The following is a 20,046-nucleotide window of genomic DNA, read 5'->3' as shown; positions in this document are numbered from 1 at the left end:
GAAAAACCCACTAAAAATTTCTATACTTGGTTTTCTTAATTGTTTAACACAAAGTGCATTTTATGATGATATTGCCAAAAAAAAAAGAAAACAAAATAGGAATTTGTGGATATTTCTCATAGAAAAATACTGTGAATAGGCAAATTTTCTATGAATAATGAGGGTAGTATATATTCCAGAGAGAAATCCATGAATACATGAGTCTGCAAATCCGGAGTCCACGAATACGGGGGATTCACTGTATCACTGTCAGTACACAAACACTGCCATGTGCTGATAAGCTCACCATACCATGTGGTACTTGTTACAGAAAGTATGAACAAAGGATGCCAGACATAAGTATAATGCACTTGCTACAATACATCATTATATACATAATTGTGACCTGAATCACAATGGCATATTTATGCCAAGGTGTGGACATCATGCCCCAGGTCAACCACCATTACTCTTTTGTTTTCTGTGTCTGACTTGACAGTCTGAGTGCACATGCAAAAGATAACTACATATATGGAAAGCATTGGTTTGTATCCGTGCATGAAGAAATAAATTATCTAAATATATTGTTAAAAATACAAAATTCTTTTATACCATCTAATAAAGTCTTGGCTTGAGATTCAAGGGAAGGCCATAGTTTTTCCTCCTGCTCATAAATCAGTAACAGCACACCAGAATGTATTCAACTTGACAGTCCCATCACATTGTGCACACACTGGCTTACTGCTACCATATACAGTAAACTTAGGAGTGAGGTAGATGCTCGGCCACAGCCGTGTTACAATACATAACCTATACCAGGCCTGAGGCTATTATTATCTATAATGCATTTATATCTTTGCTATTACATATTGGAAATGTTGGGAGACTGGCACCTTTCTTGCTACTTCCCAAAATGCACAACCCAGTCAGTCCTTTCATATCAGCATGGGGGACACCCCTTAACACAATCGTTGTTTTAGAAGTCTTATCACCTGCCCCCTCCCCCCCTCTTTCCACCACCATGAACGTGCACATGAACCATGTAAATATGAACACCTTTGCATTAATAAGTTCTGTGAAACAGCCACTTCCCCTTGGACTGTAGGTGGTAACTATTTAAAACTCTCAGAGAATCCAGTGCATTCCCAAAGTCACAGTTCAGGCAGTCCCCAGTTATTGGCGGAGGTTCTGTTCTTGGCAGGGTGCTGATAAGCGAAAACTGCCATTAACCGAAACTCGGTGATGTAAACTTGGGGGTGGGCATAGAGTTTCAGTTAAGGCTCCTCTGTTAGGTATGTTATGGTGCCAATAACTCTCGCTCGGAAGAGATACTTGATAGCCTCCAATTGTGAAGAGACAGGGGCTCTACTGACTGGTGGAACCTTTCTGCATGGGGCTGACACAGGAGATGTCGTCAAGGGGGAATCTCCCTCGGAACCTCTGACAACAACGTCAGCAGATCTGGGAACCATTCCGCCTGAGGCCATAGAGGGGCTACCAAAGTCGTCCTGAGACCCTGTGAACTCATTAGGCTGTTCAGAACCTGACGGATCAAACAAAACGGTTGTCCCAGGGATGTTGGAATGCGTCCTCTGCCAATGCTAAAGGATCTGGAACCACTGAACAGAATATCTCCAGCTTCCTGTTGAAGCGAGTCACAAAAAAGTCCAGTATGGGTCTCCCCCAAACCTGGAAAAGCTTTTCTGCTACCAGTAGATGAAGGGACCACTCTGTGCCTAGGATCTGATCCCAGTGACTGAGTTTGTCTGCGATCACATTCCATTTGCCTGGGCTATACCTGGCTGAGAGCTCTACTGAAATTTCACACCTACTTATTTGACTCCTATCATTTAACATCCTGAGAAATGTTACAAACTTTGTTACTTTCTTTGCAACCTGAGGAATATCTTTTCATTACCATCATTTATATCCAGAGATAATACTTTGCTCTTTAGGAGTAAGGTTCACCAAAACTTTCTCCCTAACATTTAGATATATATCAAGAACAGTTCACCTTTAGTTTTTGTTTGCTCTTCAAAGTACTCATTCACAGAAATGGTAGACTGATTAAGTTATGCATATTCAGACTAGGTATTCAGGCTACAGGGCAAGAAACAATAGTACCCCAGTCAGCTAAATTCATTCATTTTATACTTTAATATTGCCAGAATTACAGCCAAAGTATAAAGTTTTCATAAATTCTAATCATGGAAAAAAGGGATTTTGACGTAGGAAAAATCTATTTCTGGGCTCAGCCGTGTCGCCCAGTGAAATGTGTCCTCTTTAGCACTATTTCTAGTAAAATATTGCTATGATACCAGAGAACTGCTAAATTGGACATGTCAGAAGTCTCTGACTCGCTCACCTAAATAAAAGGTGTCGGTATAGAACTGGGGCGATTTCTCTGAAAATACAGGAAATATCTTCCCAACCCAAATATGTTTGACCAGTAGTGGGTTACTTTTTTTAATGTAAACTGAAGGATCATAGATTATTAAATCAAAGGGGCTTTCTCAATTTCACTTAATTGTTAAGGTTTGAAATGTAGTTTCCCCTTTCATGATGTTATAATCATGGCCTTTAAGGTACGTATGCACATAGCAAGCACAATATTATAGTACAATCTTCTTTTTAGGTACATGTACGTACTTGTGAATTACTAATTTAGGGTACAGTAGTAATCCTTTCTTTCATGCGTACTTCACTCTTAACAAAGTTTTGTGTATAATATCAGAAAGCCTAAAGTAGGACACTCCTATCATGGTCTAAAAAAAATTTTTGTGCTTATATAGGAAGATCTAATTTTAAATTTATGAGAAGTTTAGCAGGAAACACAATTAATATAAGCGGCAATTTTATATGAAGCTCTTTATGTTCCAGTTGCTCATTTTTTATATTCATGTTAGTCCTGCAAGTGTAACATTTATATAATATGCTGTACAAATGAATATATAAAAGGTCCTACTCTAAAGAAACATTTTGGCTGGCTGTCAGCAGCTAAATTTTCATAATATTGCTTCAAATATCAAGACACCATCCAGATGAACAGGGTCAGATTTCTTTCATGTTTACCAGATATAACCTATTATTAAAAAAGTTACTTATGATATGTTTGCACAATACTATTAACAAAATTATACCAGAGTAAATGAAAACGAATGAGCATATGACAGTTCTGTGTGTACATTTAAATTTCTGGAGTACTAAATTAATACTAACAAAGTTTTCTTTTTCTCTTATCTTGACTAACCCTTACAGGATAGTAAGGTAAGGGAACTTAAATTAAATTATGCTTGTTGGTTAGAAAAATTCTTTAATCCTCCTCAGTATAAAGAATACCTCCAATAGTCAGTTCACACTGCTGTTATAGCCAACTACTGACAGTTACATTAGTGTTCTATCTCTGTTCAGTGACTGGATGAAAACCTTGAGTAACAGAGTCAGCTCATTGCACTTCAGTGTTTCTCATGTGGACTTAGACTTCAGAGTGGTATTTGTTAATATCTCTTCTTAGACTAAGCACATTTGTGTTGCCAGTATGAATAGTGGCAGTTGTAAAAATGAGGCTACTGGTGTATAGGTAACTGCAACAGGTATTATTATAGTAGATAGGTAATTGCAACAAGGATCATGAATAGAGTACCAAATGAAGTGGCTTAAAATTGTTGTGCTGATGTACTAGTAGCTTTCTCTGATATTTGTAAACAGGAAACTCCTTGAAGTTTAAGTTGCCCAAACCCTGAACTTAATAGTACCCTGTTTAAAAGTTTCTGGAATCTTTTACTAAACTGAAATAGCATACTGTTACATAGGGACTTAACTAAATTGAGTTAAGAAAATTAGGAGCATAAAAAGTCATTTCAATAACTGTTCACTCCTTGCATTATAATTAGGTGTGGTAAGGGTAGTTTGTTGTTGGTAGTTACTTAACTACCTGACTACAATTGGAATTTCAGTGCAGTGGTTTTTTGGAGTCTGAGTTGAATTTTAATTACTTAGCAAATAGCAAATAGTATAGTTCACTGGTAAGTGCATGTACTGGGATCTTCTTCAACTTTACTATAATGGCTGTTATTTAATGAACTGTCTGGAATTCAGACCAACAGCAGAATTCAGTATTTATGAGGTGTCAAAAATGAGCTTACATACCAGACAGCTTTGAAAAATATGTGTAGGGTGATTTCTTTTAGTCCTTAACAATTTTAATCAGGTAATTTTCTTGAGTATACAAAAGGATGACAGCTTTTAAAAATGCTTGATATAACTAAAATATTTGTTGTACCATACATAAAGGGTTTGCACTAACTACTTCACAAATTGGAAATGTGGATGGTTGCCAAGATTACTTTTATCGGAAGTGTAATAAGAATTTTTTTTTATTATAAAATGGTCATTTTCAAAGGATTATCATGTGAATTGTGGAAGTTTAAAAAATTTCCTGATATGTATTGATTTTTTTGTTCAAACTTCTAGACCATGCAGAATCCTATAAATGTAGCACTGTTTATGAATGTTATTTTTTCAGCGGAATTCTATTATCTCTTTTGGATAAGATTTGAAATTTACATTTTGAGAATGAGGATATTCACTCTTATTTTTTTTAGGATTTTTTTTATGTGGCTTATATTTTTTATTGTGCTTGCTTGCCACCTCCTTAGATGAAGTATATATATTTTTATTCTTTACCCCAGCTTCATTGGTATTGCAGATTATTTTGATATTATACATGCAGATACATACAGAAATTAAAAATAGTACCAAGTAATTATAGCTTTTCTCTTGGATTTGGTGCTTAGATTGTCAAAAAATTAAAAAACTTAAATGAAAAGTTTAGTTACCTTATTGATGCATGACCTTAACTTCAGTTTCTATTTCTAATGCTAGATTATATGCCTATACAATTTCCTTTTTTATATGATCAATATTTACCAAGTAAATGTCTATTTAAGTTTTTATACCACTAAGTGTCAAATAATTTTTAAGTAAATGTTAGTAAATATCTAAACATAGTTGCAATAATTTTGATTAGTTATCATAGTTCTTATACACCCATAAGCTGATGGTTTGCTCTAATTTATTTTGTTTTTAAAATATTTTTTTTAATTTTTCAATGCCAAGGATCTTTCTTAATATTTACATTCAAGTCTCAGTAGAATGCCTGGTCATAATAAAGCTTTCTGATGTATATACAGTAATATGCTCATTCAAATTCTCTACAGCTACCTAAATATATTCCCTCATCGACAACTACATCTTGTTGTTGTTTTGCGTTGCAGGATCTATGTCAAGCTTTTTACTTTTCATTGCATTCATGCTCACAAGAATCCTCCACTTCTGCTCAAAAGACTGTGGTAGATTCAGACAAGGAAGTTTTCCATGATCCCTCAACTTTATCATCTGGTTCTGATTCAGTAGATCCTCATTCATCAGTACAGTCTATGTTACCTCATTCAGACTCTAGCCTCGTGTCTGTTAGTCTGAGTCCCAGACGTGAAACCTTTATTGAAACTACAACCAATGAGCTTCTTACTGTTCCCTCTGATAATGCAAGTGTTCATGGTGAAGTTGATTTTGTAAGGGAAGTGAGACCGCACAGCCACACAACTCCAGTTTCAGTTGAAGTAGAGGCTGTATCAGAGAAGACTGAAGAAGCTACTGATTCAATGGTACAGTCACCTTCCATAACTAACAAAATAACACACACCAAAATTTATGGAGATCATAGGCAGACATTGCATGACCTGGAAAATGAAGAAGTCTCCAATGCACGTTTTAGTACAACGAATCCAGCTGCCATTCCTTGGACATCTGTAAGGGATGCTGAGGAGCATGAAAACATGAATCATAAGATTCATGCAGTGACAGATTCTTCACATACATATGAAAATTTGCACAAGACTTCCACTGAAATTGGACACACTGACAGTCCAGTATTAACTGTTCCTTTATCTTCAGTAACAAGTTCTTTCTTTCTAACGGAGGACAATAATTTTGATATCCTTAGAAATACTTTGCCAACCTTTCATAACATATCACCAAAGCTTTTACAAGATGTGAGTGTTTTACACACTGAAAAGAAACGGGAAACTGACGGTGAGTATTCCGCATTAGATTCAACTAAAGAGGTTAGAGATTATATGGACCCAGCATCAGTACCATTGGTGCATTCATCAGTTCCTTTTCATAAGAGGCGTGTTCGTCCTGGTAGCATAAGGAACAAAAATTTTACGCATGTAGGAGATAGAGATAAAAAGCACAGACCTTACAGGAGGAGATTAGACAATGGTACACACAGACCTTACAGGAGGCGATTAGACAATGGTGCAGTAGATACTGTAGGAGATGAAAGACCATTGAGACGACGCTCAAGACCTAATCTCCGAAGACGCATTGGTATTGCTAGAAATGGTACATCGATAGCCTCTGCCTTATCAGACCACCAGCAGGTTTCTGAACTTGAAGATCAAAAACACACTTCAGGAATTCAGGAAGAAGAAGAGCAAGAAAATAAATTTGATCCTATTAACAACAGTATCATAATAAAACTGAAATTATTACACCTCCAATTTTCAGCCATGTTAATATAGCAGCTATAGAGCCAAAAAGAAATAGCACCATAAATAATATAAAGGGATACAGCAACTCTCAAAAGAGACGTCCCTATGGATTTCAAAGGGGATTGCAAGAAAGGAGGAAAAAACAAAGAGAACGCTTGGGGTATAATGGACACATACCTCCATCTGTAAGCAGCAGGATGAGACCCAGAAAACCTAGAATACATGGAAGACCAATTGGAAGAAAACCTATCATACAACATACACCAATTTTTGCAACTGACAGGAATGACAAAAGAATTCCAGTGTGGCCAAAGTATGGGGTGAACAGAACTACATCAGCAAGAAATTTTACTGATGATGAAGAAATCTCTCATGATCCAGAACCATCTTTAAGATCTCAACAGACTAGGTTGGGTAGTAATCCAGAAGCTATTTTTCCAAACAATATATCCAAAAGTGTATTTGAAGATGCAGACTTGTATGGTCTTGAGCAAAATACTACAATAACAGAAACTGGAAATTCTTCCATGAATGCTATAGAGATTGGAGGAATGTCATCATCAGAGGATTCTGTGTCTGAAATTTATGCAGTTCGAAACAATTTTGTGCCTTTTGGTTTAAACGACAGTGTAAATTATGATCATGACTTCAATGCATTTAAAAATGAAAGTACACTGGAACTTTTAGAAAGTAAGGAAAACATCAGTGAAAGTGATTTCAAAGGACTTTTGCACTTAGGTTCTATTGTAGATACCAATAAAATAACAAGTGCAAAGAAAGACAAGTTCAATGTCACTGCATCCCCCATAGAAACTTTCTATTGGTGGTTTCAGAGTCGTGTACTCAATGAAGTTCAAGAGGCTGTCATACCAGTCCCAACACCAGCCCCTTTCACTACTAGGCTTTTACAAGAGATGACAAACAAAGAGATACCAGCTGCAAATTTTCCTGCAGTGACCCTTGATATTTTAGATTCTGATTTTGTACCTCTTTTGATGCCACAAGAAGAGGATTTTGAAAACTTTCCAAAAGGTGAAACTTTTGTTGTTTTAGAAGAAGCTCTATTGTCTCATGGAAAGCACCATTTAAATACAACAAAGACAAAAAGTAATGAAAGCTTTGCGGCTCATGATGGAAAAACCAATACCAGTGATAGAGAAATAATTCCTGTAAATACATATCCTTCCAAAGAATTCTATCTGAAGAATGAAACTGTTAATACTACTGATACACACAGTCCTGCAATCACAGAAAATACACAAGAACTGTCTACTACAGATGTAACTGCTTTATATGGAGACAAAGTAATTCATCCCTCTGAAAATGGGATGAACTCAACAGCACTCATGATAAATATTACAGATGGAAATTATTTTGGTGTAAATCCTGCAAATAGTAGTTTAAATGGTTCTAGATCACTGTCAGATGGAAATGAATCCCGAAGTGCAAAAGAATCATGGCAATCTACTAGAGGTTCTCTTGACAATTTAATCTTCACTACTCTAGCTCCTTTGGAAGGAAGTGGAGATGAAATGCTTTTAAATGACTTGCAAAATTCAAGTACAAATGAAAAGGACTTTAGTGAATACACAGAAAACTTACAATCACAAAATTGCTCCAGAAAATTGTCCTGTGATCTTGTGAGTGTGTTCATATTATTTATAATTATGATGTATTTATAGGTCTACAAGTACAGTAGCTGCTGCATTAGTTTTTTGTCATTTCCTGTAATAGTGACAACAAAGTATTTGCTACAATTTACACACATTATACAATGTTGTTTTTTAGTAGTGTAACATAAAACATTGTCCACTTCAGTCTGTGAATTGATTGTTTTATCAAATATGAAAGATGAGTGTTAAAGCATCACTGTATTATTTGAAAACATTATTTTAACTCATGTTTACACAGTATTGTGATAAATGTATGTCAAGGAAGGAAGCAAGGAAGTAGTTAAAATGCAGTTAATATTTATGTAAGATGTCTTGGACTATATTTAGAGTTGCATTCTACCAATGGCCACTGACAACCAAGAACCAAGGAAGTTCATATATATTCTGCATTTGAATATTTTCTACATGTCCAGCATTTAATTAAACAGTAGGAATTATTGTGCAACACCTCAGTACCTGTCTGTGCAATTCTTCAGTACTCTGTGGGACATCTGCCCAATCACTGGTAGGCACCCCAAATCAATTTCAGGTAAACCATGAAAGTGTGCCATCCTGCATTGATACTTCTGTTGCTGCTGCTGAGTGTAAATACATATGCTTCTTTTTTACTGCTTCCTTTCCAAGATGTGAATACTCCTTCCTCCTTCTGATGAGATATTACAAAACCCTACAACCACATGTGATGTTGCATAAATCAGATAAGGAGAGGAAAAAACAAATAATGGGACTTATGAAATGTTCTTAGAACACTATAAACAGCAAAGACTCAAGTGATGTAATATCTTGCTTGTAGTATGTGACAGTAGACATAAAGATATTTTGTATAAAATAATAGACTTAAAATCTGACACCGTTCAGCTTAAGAATACGACATTACTGTATGGAGCATGAAATGAAATGGTTCTGGGGCTCAAATTCTATTAAACCTCACACGTATAATACCTGCATGGTTGAAATTGCTCTTGGAACAAATTTACAATAATATATGTATTCATTTCAATAACTGCATGATATCACAGAATTCATCCTTAGCATGTGCACGCACAAATTACAGTATGTACTTGCTTTTTATAATACATATTGTTTTGTATAGCATGATGAAACAAAGTAATTTTTCAAGTGATTGAATAAGTTCTGCAAAAGTTATCATTACCAGGTTTGGGAAAGAACTATCTAATGCCAAATAAATTTCAAAATAAATTAGAATACATTCAGACATTGTCTGAAAACGGTGACTGTTTTTAGGTGGTTATAACTTTATGATATCAATACATACATAGGTATGCCATATGCTTGAGTGTATGTACTGTACATGGAAATAAAACTTTGATTATTGCCTCATTTTCTATAAAATTATACTGAAGAGAAACCAAGTTGACTTTGAAACAGTAAATAGATTGTTACCATGAAATGAAGAATTTTTTTTTTTCATTATTATTGATTGCATTCTTGGACCTTAAGATTTTCCATTTATGATATTTAACATTTTATCATTTTAGCTTATTACTAGCCATGTAAAATAATTATATATAGTTAAGTCTGTACTTGACACTAGTTTAGTATGATGAACTATATAAATTAACATTTAGTTTTTAGTTTTACTACAATCTTAACTCTCATGCAAGTATTTGATAAGACCATACTATTTTTATTAGTTACATATTAAACTTCTGTAGTAATGCATTAAATTTTTCATTTTAAGTTTGATATGAGTTATTCACAGATTCTCAGTTTTCATTTCTAAAATGACGTAAGGGAACTCATTACTGTACTTAGAAATTGATTATTTAACTAAGTATCTTTCAGTAAAGTACAGTAATTCATAGTCCTCAGTAAATCATCTTACAGGGCTAGGCAATTAGAACCAAACTCATCTGAAGGCTAAAAATATTCCTGAAAATGACTACAGAAAAAAAAATGATAGAACCATTAGTATATGGCATTCTAACCAGATCCCTGAGTGACTAATGCTACCTCTCCAGATTTTGAGTCTAGGTTTCATGTGGTTACAATTAATTTTTTGTGTCCGCTTTTACCATCCATACTTTATACCTTATGATAATTGCAGATCTTTTGTTGCTCAAAAGCTGACGTAGTTTTTTATATATTACAGGTATGTATTTTGCTCAGTAATGTTTATCCTTCATTGTTCTGTCATTTGTAAGCTCTGTCTTTGAGTTATAAAGTCAGTATGTCCTTTGTGGTTGCAGTAGCTAAAGGTCTTTGAAAAGAGGAAAAGGGTTATATAGAAACCCAAAACACTCTGACTGACACACAGTTTACTGTAGCATGTCAGTTAAGAGGAGCTATGAAGCAAACTTCAAATATTGAGATGGACTAAACCCTAAGACTCCCAGCCAGTCAGAAAACAAATCTCTACTTGGGATTCCCATGAGGAAGTCCTATCAGCCCAGTCAACATGAGGCAACCCCACTGACGGTGACAGTCATAAGGAGGAAGGCCTAAACATCAGTGAGATTTCATCATACTCCCATTGCCAGCAGATTAATTATTCTCACAAAACACCATTTCAGTTCTCCAATTTCTCCAAGTATCAACAGTTTCTCCAAGTATCAGTATTAAACAGTCTTATAGCTCACCTAGCAGTTTTTTAAATTTTGGCAGTTGTGGGATAACCATTTCCTCACAACTCAGAACAACTTAATCCATAGATACCAACTCATTTCTCAGGTGGATTTTTTCTTCCAGGTCCACATCCATTGGTCTCCTCACAATGTTTTGTTTAATTCTAGGGTCCCCTCCTAACAAGCCCCAGAAGTCATAAAAGCTCTTCTTAGACCTGACATCACCTGAGAATATCCATGTGCAGTTTGCAGCAAATCCTTATCTTTTCTTCTCTTACCCAATTAACCAATCTAATCTCATACCACATCTCATTTATTCACTTGGCATAGGAAGCACTGTAATTAATGGTCCTGATCATTACTACTTTGTGTGCCCTTTGACACCAAACTCTCTTTTTCACACCATTTAAAACAAATATCACCTAATGCTGCAGAAAACTAGATACTATTGTTTGTTAGCTTCTGTCAGCTCTTCTATTGTGCCATTACTGAATTATTTCTCTCTTATCAGGATTCCAACAGTGCTGGAATTCATTTCTTTTACACATTGCTTTAAGTGATACTTTCATTTTTCCCAACAATGCTGATTATCAATTGGACCATGGCCAGATGTTGTTTCAGCATCTTCCATAGTCTACCTCAACAAGAAATCTCCATTAATGGGTCACATGCCAGCATCTTCCATAGTCTACCTCAACAAGAAATCTCCATTAATGGGTCACATGCCATAGTCTACCTCAACAAAAAATCTCTATTAAGGGGCCGCATGCCATAGTCTACCTCAACAAGAAATCTCCATTAATGGGCCGCATGCTTTGCAGTGCATCAGCATTGACATTTTGTTGAGAAGCCACACTGTCACACATCCTACTACCAGAAATCTTTCATTCCATATACGTATATTGTATTGTAAAACTGGAATGGTCTTCCTGGCACTATTATAAATGTCTGTGGTAAAAAGATTTATGATGAAATTTTTAAATTAAATTGATGTTACTATATTTATAGTTCCTTCTTAGTTTCCTGTTTCCCTCTATAGAAGGTTTGTAACCTTTTGCCCCATTATATCATGGTGCTCAAAGATAATGAAGTATTTGGTCATTCTGTCCATCCAAGTCCTCAAGTATCATTAGGATTGTTAATGGGTAGAAATTGCTACAGGGGTAGCAAAAGCTGTTTTTAATGTCTTCTTTCACTCCTGGAAGACCTGAGACAATTGTTGAAAATGTTTTATGACAAGAGTTACTATGGTTGACACCCTTTCCTGCAATCAATGCAAATCTCTAATCTTTGTGGTACCCTGTTCATTCATAGATGGTTCAGCCAGGTTGGTTCTTTTGAATAGTCTTTGTCTGAAGACTGCAAAGTTCATAAATCCGAACCAATTCTTGCCTCTTCGTGCAGTTCACATTACAGTTCAGATTGATGTCATTCACTTGATTAACAGTCTTGTCATACACCTGTCTCTTGTTTCATTAGTGTTGCATATTTTTTACTCTCAGATAAACTTTGGAATTCGTTTTCACCATTGTTACCTTTACCTTCACTTGGGAAGGTGACATTTGGGTGTCTAAAATTGTAAACCTAAAAGTACTGCAAGGCTTTTTACTTTTGTAGTTTGTGTATTACAGTACATACTAGTATCTTGAAATTCACATTTTGTTCACTGCCATCACAGGTTCAGCTTAAATCTATTGTGTTCATTTTTAGATTTGTGGGAATCATGCTCAAGATGAATCAGAGGTAGTGTCAGTCCACTTCAGGGTGCCTGAATTTGTTTAGATTATGCCTGGCTGATGGTTCTATGGCTATTCTTCAAGTCTTGCAACTTATGCCAGTATGATTAGAATCCTGATACAGAATATAATGCAACTGATTTTCTCCTGAAAGCTCAAAGTCCATATTTTTATGTTATACTGTTTTAGGCAATACATGAGAAGTCTGCGCTAATCTTCCAAGTTGTGATTGCAAAAAAATTATAAACCATAACTAAGTACACATATTTTGGTACTGATGTGGTGTGATTATGAAATCTGCTAATGTACAATTTTATTCTTACAGTTCAAGTGCCTTAACTATGCACCAGGAAGCCAGGATTGTAGTGCTGGGTCAGCAAGTGTATGGCCATCTCACATGTCTCTGACTCTCCTAGTAACGACCCTTCTCTTCTTTAGATGGTTTGTTGCCTAGTTGCTAAAGAAGCAATGCCCTCAAAATAGAAATGTGATCACAGATGAAATGATCATCCGTGGTTAATGGTTGAAAAAGTTTATGGCACAGATGTCCACAGTCTTCTTTTACAGAAATTATACTAATTTTATTATATTGATATTGCATAATTGTAAAATGTACAGTATATGACAGAAAATATATTCCAGTTATAATCACATTTTAGGTAAATTTGGCCAAATGTTTATGGAATAAGGTTATTAATGACAAAAGTTATTTTTAATTAGTACTCTGAAACACACAGTACCATTAGTTATAGGTTTTATTGCTCATGTAAAAACCTTCCCATTTTCCTTCTCTTATTTTGGGTCTGTTATCACCTTTTCAAGGCATATTATTGAATTGGTTAAGGCAAAGAACAAGAGAAGAAATTTTCATTTTCTGGAATTGAATACTTTCGAATTTTTGTCTTGCAGAAATGACTTAGAACTAAAAATTAAAAGTCATATAAAGAACATATATAATAGACATCCACAAGTAGAAGGTACCCTTGACCAGTGAAATGTACTGATTCAACACCAAACTAAGAAGATTAGTTCTTGTTACAGGTGTATGTATTATGTCAAAATATTATATGGGAAAATATTGATCTTGTGAATACGTACTGTACTTGCATTTCCACAACTGCGCAAAGCATAGTACTGTACTGAATTTGTGATTATTGAAAAGTAAGTATGATTCCATGAATGTATATAATTCACAAACAAATTTAGGGTAATACAGTATGTTAGTAGTGCAGTAGTAGACACTCGTAATAAAGGAAAATGTTAAATATTTTCCTTCATTTTCTAAGGGGGGGAGGATTTATAACCTTAATTAAATTGTAATTGAATACTGTGATATTTACGAAGTTCACTGGAAAATAATGAACAGGCTTGTTTTCTGGTAAGTGGTTATGAATGTCTTAATATTGCATGACAAGCTGTAAAGCATTTTTATTCATAATTATGTGTTTTATGATACAGTCTTCAGTGCCAGTGACAGTAATAGCATTACCCCAATATCATAAAAATATCTTGATTTCTTTCAATTTCTCTGTATAGTATTTTTAATGTAATTATATTTAATGACTGAATAAATTTACTAATTACGTATATTTAATGGCTGAATAAAGGCATGATATAACAGCCTAATACAATACGTACAGTGGTTATCAAATAATGTACGTACTGTATGCAATACAAAAAAAATATCTGCAGAACATAATTCTGTGTTAAAAATCTACCTTCTTTTGTATAATTTAATTGTTCAGCTTATGACTGCTATTTCAGACATTTTGTTTGCATATTCTACAGTTAGAATGTTATGCAGTGTAACTTAAAGTGAAGTATGAATAAAAACATGGTTATTGTAAATTAACTGTGCCCTTTCCAAACTTTGATTAAGCTTTGAAAATCATGAGTGCACTAATATTTTGGCTCGTGGTATATAATTTATTTCAAAAGTATGGAGAAGAGGAGCTAGCACTAAAAATACTCCCTCGTAATGGACATGTGGTACAGTAAAGCCAACCGAGAAACTCATTTGTACCTCAGATTCAAGGTAGTACTAATTTTCAAAGGTAGGCAAAATCATTATTATAATTACCTTTAAAGATCAGATTCCTAAAAGTCAGTGTCCACAAAACTAATTTCCTCTTGAAAGGTATCAGCCTTTTATTATGAATTACCACAGTGATGCCAAATCATATGAATTAAATTAACCATGAAATTACATGTTGATATTACTTGATTAATACAATATGGGAACATTTATGTTGATGGTTGTACTGCAGCCACAATTATGCTTAGACAGTCTACAGTGGTCCATGTGTTTATTATTACTACAATATCTTTTTTTATAAAATTTTAAACAATGGAAGCATTTGATTAACTTTCTTTAGCTAAAACTTAAACTATTCTCTCTGCGATTATGCTGAAAATACTGTACACTTGCTGTAGAAGATCATTTACACATAGTTATGATTTTACAATGTAGTAGAGTACTTTAGACAAGCCCAATGAAAGTTACATATTTCAAATCACTGGCTTGGATAGACTACTTAAGATAACTACTGTTGACTGATAGTAAACCATAAAATATTATACAGTAATGGCTTAAAACTACAAGAGACCAAAGAATGTGTTAAGTTTCTCAAAACAAGTTACAGTGTATGGAATATTAATTTAATGTATTGCTGTTCATGTTTTCTTGAGGGGTATGTCGATGTGCTTGAAAATTTTTCATATACCGAACTCATTAATGCCAGACTAAATGTACGTATATCACAAACATATCAAATGTTGAGATATTATTGTGCTGTATATACAATATATCACATGTAAAAAGTTAATGTGTATGACTACTGTATATTATAAGTGTGATTTGCTCAAAGTGAGCATTTATGGCAGTAGCCTTCATTCATTGGCTTTTGGTTGAAAATAGCATATTCACATTGTTTTAAAAATAATATCAGTACTTTAAACATTTAAAAGAGCTTTTTAAATGACATGAGGTTACTCCACAAGGCAAATAAATAGCCACAAATACTGAATTTATGAAGTGTTAATAGTTCAGACACTGACCATCTTTTCCACAACCTTAAAACACCATTCTTGAGAGTATGTATACCTTTGCTACAGGTATAACAAGTTCTGAAAGCCTTTGTGGAGAATGGAATTGTGCTGTTTCATTTTAAGGTACACAGCATTAAGATAATAAGTGGAATATAAAAGAACCAACTTGCAAAATCTTTACCAGCTACAGAATGTTGTCAAATACCAACATAACATTTGCTTGATACTGATACCTGACCAAATTTGATAAAGATTACTACAGGACTCTCTCTTTTTCCCCTCAGATTTTGGGTAATTTTCATACCCAAAATCTTTATCTGAGCCCCCTCCAAGAGGTTATAATTTTTTTTCCAAATTATACTGTACATACTGTTATTGTCAGGTTGAAGATATTTCTGTATACATATAGTATTGTACTGTACTACACATTATTCTTATTATATTATTATTGTTATTATTATTACTATTATTATGGTACATATAAATTTTAATACAATATGGTACATCATTTTTTTAAATACATGTAGTATATGTACATAATTTTGAGTTACCATATCATTCATAAAATCTAATAGAATATACTGTACATATTGTGGTTGTCTTGTCTGGAAAAGATATTCCTAATAATTGGGCATAACAAAATTTGTATACTAAAAAAGTACTGCAAAAATTCAGAATTCATAAAATTGGCTTTGTGCTCTATCATGTTGCAAACTTAAAAGTGTTGAATTCCCTGTGCCAGCTTTCAATAAGTGTCCCCAAACTAAATTTAAGGTATTACATATACATTCCCACTGGCATACACTCGCCCAGTAATTTGGCATCAATGTCCTGCATTCTCTACCTGGCTTCCAACACTCCTCCCCTCCTCCCATACACACATACACAAGCTGTATCTTTTCTCTTGAACTAGGTCCTAGTTTTCTAATTTCCACCTACCCACACTGCTCTCCCACACTCCAGAGCACTCACATTTTCTCAATCACTCAGTGAACATTAAATTATTTGTTTTTATCATTTTAATTTAATTTTGGAGTTTCCATATTATTACACATTTTATGCTATGAATAATTATTTGCCATTTCATTTCTGTTATTTTAATTTCATTATATAGTACATCTTAAAAACCTTTAAGTAAAAAACTGTATGTGCTGATGAAATAATTACGTAAAATAATTTTCCTTACGTAATCTGCATGTTTTGATGAAATAATTACCAAGTGCATACTTACAATAAAATATTTACATCACAGGTGACATATACAATCCCTGGTAGGGTGAGGGAGGGGTTTGCTTGGCAAGTGGCCTATTCAATCATTTTCTATTTTTAATTCTTGTTTTATTTCTCGTTGAGTAATTAATGTGTGCATATACAAAATGGTACAGTACTTTTGGTAATGATATAGTACATAAATTCTCTGGGTTTTGTTGGGAGTTTTGTAAACAATTTGTTCTCCTCTTTCTTCTTAGAGTTTGCAGTTTTTAATTGTTTCTCTGTGCTATTTCCTTTGCATTTCTTGTTTGATTATGCAGTTAGTTTAACTTAAATCATTTGAGTATTTTGTTTACAGCATGCACACATGTGCATATATTCAATGGAAATATAATGCAAAACAAATTGAGGGGGTTCTTTTATGACTTAAATTCTTAATTATGTGGCCAGGAACTTATCCCTATCAATATTATTCATAATCCATTAGTTATGAAATCAATTACATTATGCTCTTGAGGAACAAGTCTAATTGTATAGAAATAGAAAGAGTAGCCTGTATTATTAACTTCGCCATGCTGCAATGTATCTTACATAAAAAAAAATTTCTAAAGCATAAACAGAGGATCAGTTACTTCAGAGTGCCCTACTTTCATGATAGCAGGTTACTTTGTTATTCACTTTGCCTCTACTGTATAAACATTGGACAGATACCAGTAAAAACTTGGTGATATGCTGTTTTATGTCGAGTATCATTTTGCTGTTTTGCTTGAATTGTTAGATTTTGGGTCTACCTTATTGTATATTGCTGTAAAAAAAATTTAGCAAATTGTTAGCATTTATGTGAAAAGATTTTTTATGCTGTTTTCTTCATGGAACCCCACAAATTAGTATATTCAGTATATAAACATGCTCACTCTGTTTTCTACTTGAGACTCCTAGTAGCTCAAACCAGACTACTACTAAGGTTTCAAAAATTCAAGCGATGCTCTGTTTTTTTTAGAACATTTGCATCAATGCTATTCTGAAGTATATACTGTACATGTACTTTATTAATGAAAACTTGCATATTATATCATGTCTTGGTTCATATTCTGTAAGTAATCTGGAATTAGGAAAATTTAATCTGTCCTCAAAAACTGTACTTCAAAGCAAAATACAGCACGTACATGATTATTACAAGAATATGAGCAAATAACAGACATAACTTGTTTTGATTGTCTGAGGAATTGCAGTTTGTTATTTCTCTGGATTCATTTTGATGTCACTCACCACTCCTGTCTCTTACAAAACCATCCTGCCATTTTTGGGATATTTCAGACTTCTCATGCTCTTTCTGTAAAGGATAATGCTAGATTAAGGAGACAGTGCTTGAAAGTAGGGCATGCAGTGTCCACTTTGCTTAGTATTGTATTCTTTTAATTCTGTTAACTTGTGATTTCCTATTACATCATATACTGGCTTGATAAAAATTTTAATAAGAAGATAGCTAAAATATACGGCGATTTAAAAGGACATGAAGAAAGTAGCATTACTATGACTATAATAGTATTGATTTAAGTTCATCTTTATTTTTCTTTATGTTTTTATAATTAGTCATGATATACACAGATTTCAGCAGGTTCATAATGTTGTTATGTATACCTCCTGACATTACAGGTTTTATTTTGCAATTCAATCTAAGTGTTGCATTGAAAAGAAAATGTTTGTATCAAAAGTAGCTACTAGCAGTGAAGAATGAAATCTGTATTTTTATGGAAATACATACAATGCATACGAAAAACATGTTTACCCACTTGTAATTACTAAGAAACCCAATAATTTCTTCCAAATGCTTAAAAGTATGCATGTCATTGGTGACAACAAAAATGTAATTTCAACATTAATTTGTACATAAAAGCATTGTCTAGCAAACCTTGTAATGTACCAACTCAAAAAGCATTTTCTAGCAAACCTTGTAATGTACCAACTCACAGGTAACTATTTATAAGAATAAATGTATTATTTTGGATTCTGGAACAGATATTTATCCCAAATGGCTTTTACTCTATATCACTTTTCACTGCTTCAGATGTAGATACGTATATACTTTTATCATCTTTACTCTTGTGCGCTTTAGTGAAAAAATTTATCCATCACGTTTGAAACAAAAACCTCCAGTTTTTTAGGTTTTGCCAATCAAACCAGTGCTGTAGATTTTGTTATTATTTGTATTTTGGAATTCCTGAAAATACATATGGTTTCTTTCATAACATGATGGAGCTGCATTACTTTATGTATTCATGTTATTTTATACTAAGAATGGCCAGTTCTTAGAAATCTCAATTAACTTTTAAAAAGTAGGTTCTAGGGTGGAGTATATTGTGAAATTCTCTTTTGAACCTATTGCTGTAAATATGTACAGGGATCTTCTTTTATCTAGGATGTTTAAATTCTTTTATGTGGAGAACTAAATAAAGTGTTTATTATGATGCTCTCTATATTATTTATATCCTGAAATGTGTCAACTCATGTACATTTTCAGATGAATGAGAACAAAACCAAAGATTTTTGTAATCCTAGTCTCTCACCTGTCCAGTATGAGAACTCAGGATGCTCAAAACTTTGCTGTTCAGAAGGGCTGGGACCAAAATGCCCCTGCACAGACATTTGTCAGTTGAGGTGAAATGCAATGACATTCTACTTTGCAGAATGCATAATGCAGACATGCCAATAGTAGCAAACTTTCTACTCAAGCCACCTGGTCTGATAAAAGAAGTAAAGTATGGCACACCACTTGCCTTTACTTGAAGCAAAAGTCTTAACAGCGGTGTAACCACTCATCCACTACTGATACTTTCAACTCATCCTAAATGAGTTTCAACCCTTCAGACGCTTCTTAAACCAACACAACATCAAAAGCAGAGTAAGGAAACCCTTGCAAAGGTTTCTGTCACCAAAGAAAAGCAAAAGCATTCTTAATGCTCACCTTAAAAAAAAAGAAGTGGCAAGAAGTCCAAATCAGCACTTTAGTGCCATATCAGAAAAAGAAAGGATTGTATAAATTCTTACAAGTGATACAATCTTATGCCAACAGAAGACTAGGACCACCTGTCAGGGCAAGAATGCTGTTCCTATCAGGATGGTTAAGTATATCTTAGTTTTACCAGACCACTGAGCTGATTAACAACTCTCATAGGGCTGGCCTGAAGGATTAGATTTTTTTTTTTTGTGGCTAGTAAGTACTATACGTAATTGGTTTCTTAGCAATGGGACCTAC

The 20,046-nt window shown here is 34.0% G+C and overlaps 1 protein-coding gene across 5 annotated transcripts in view; it reads left to right on the top strand.

The window, feature by feature from the left end:
• The window catches only part of LOC135218277 (uncharacterized), a 552,172-nt gene extending 532,913 nt beyond the window's left edge, over positions 1 to 19,259 (top strand). For 2 of the 5 annotated variants that reach the window (XM_064254485.1, XM_064254484.1), the window contains 2 exons: positions 5,256 to 5,645; positions 12,856 to 19,259. In XM_064254485.1, the coding sequence (XP_064110555.1) occupies positions 5,256 to 5,645; positions 12,856 to 12,984 (519 nt within the window). In that variant the 3' untranslated portion in view covers positions 12,985 to 19,259. The other 3 variants (XR_010315270.1, XR_010315271.1, XM_064254486.1) reach the window with 3 other exon arrangements.
• The last annotated feature ends 787 nt before the right edge of the window (positions 19,260 to 20,046 follow it).

This window comes from Macrobrachium nipponense, chromosome 9 (assembly GCF_015104395.2).
Source record: "Macrobrachium nipponense isolate FS-2020 chromosome 9, ASM1510439v2, whole genome shotgun sequence".
In the NCBI taxonomy this organism is placed as follows: domain Eukaryota; kingdom Metazoa; phylum Arthropoda; class Malacostraca; order Decapoda; family Palaemonidae; genus Macrobrachium; species Macrobrachium nipponense.
This window is presented reverse-complemented; position numbering and strand designations above follow the sequence as displayed.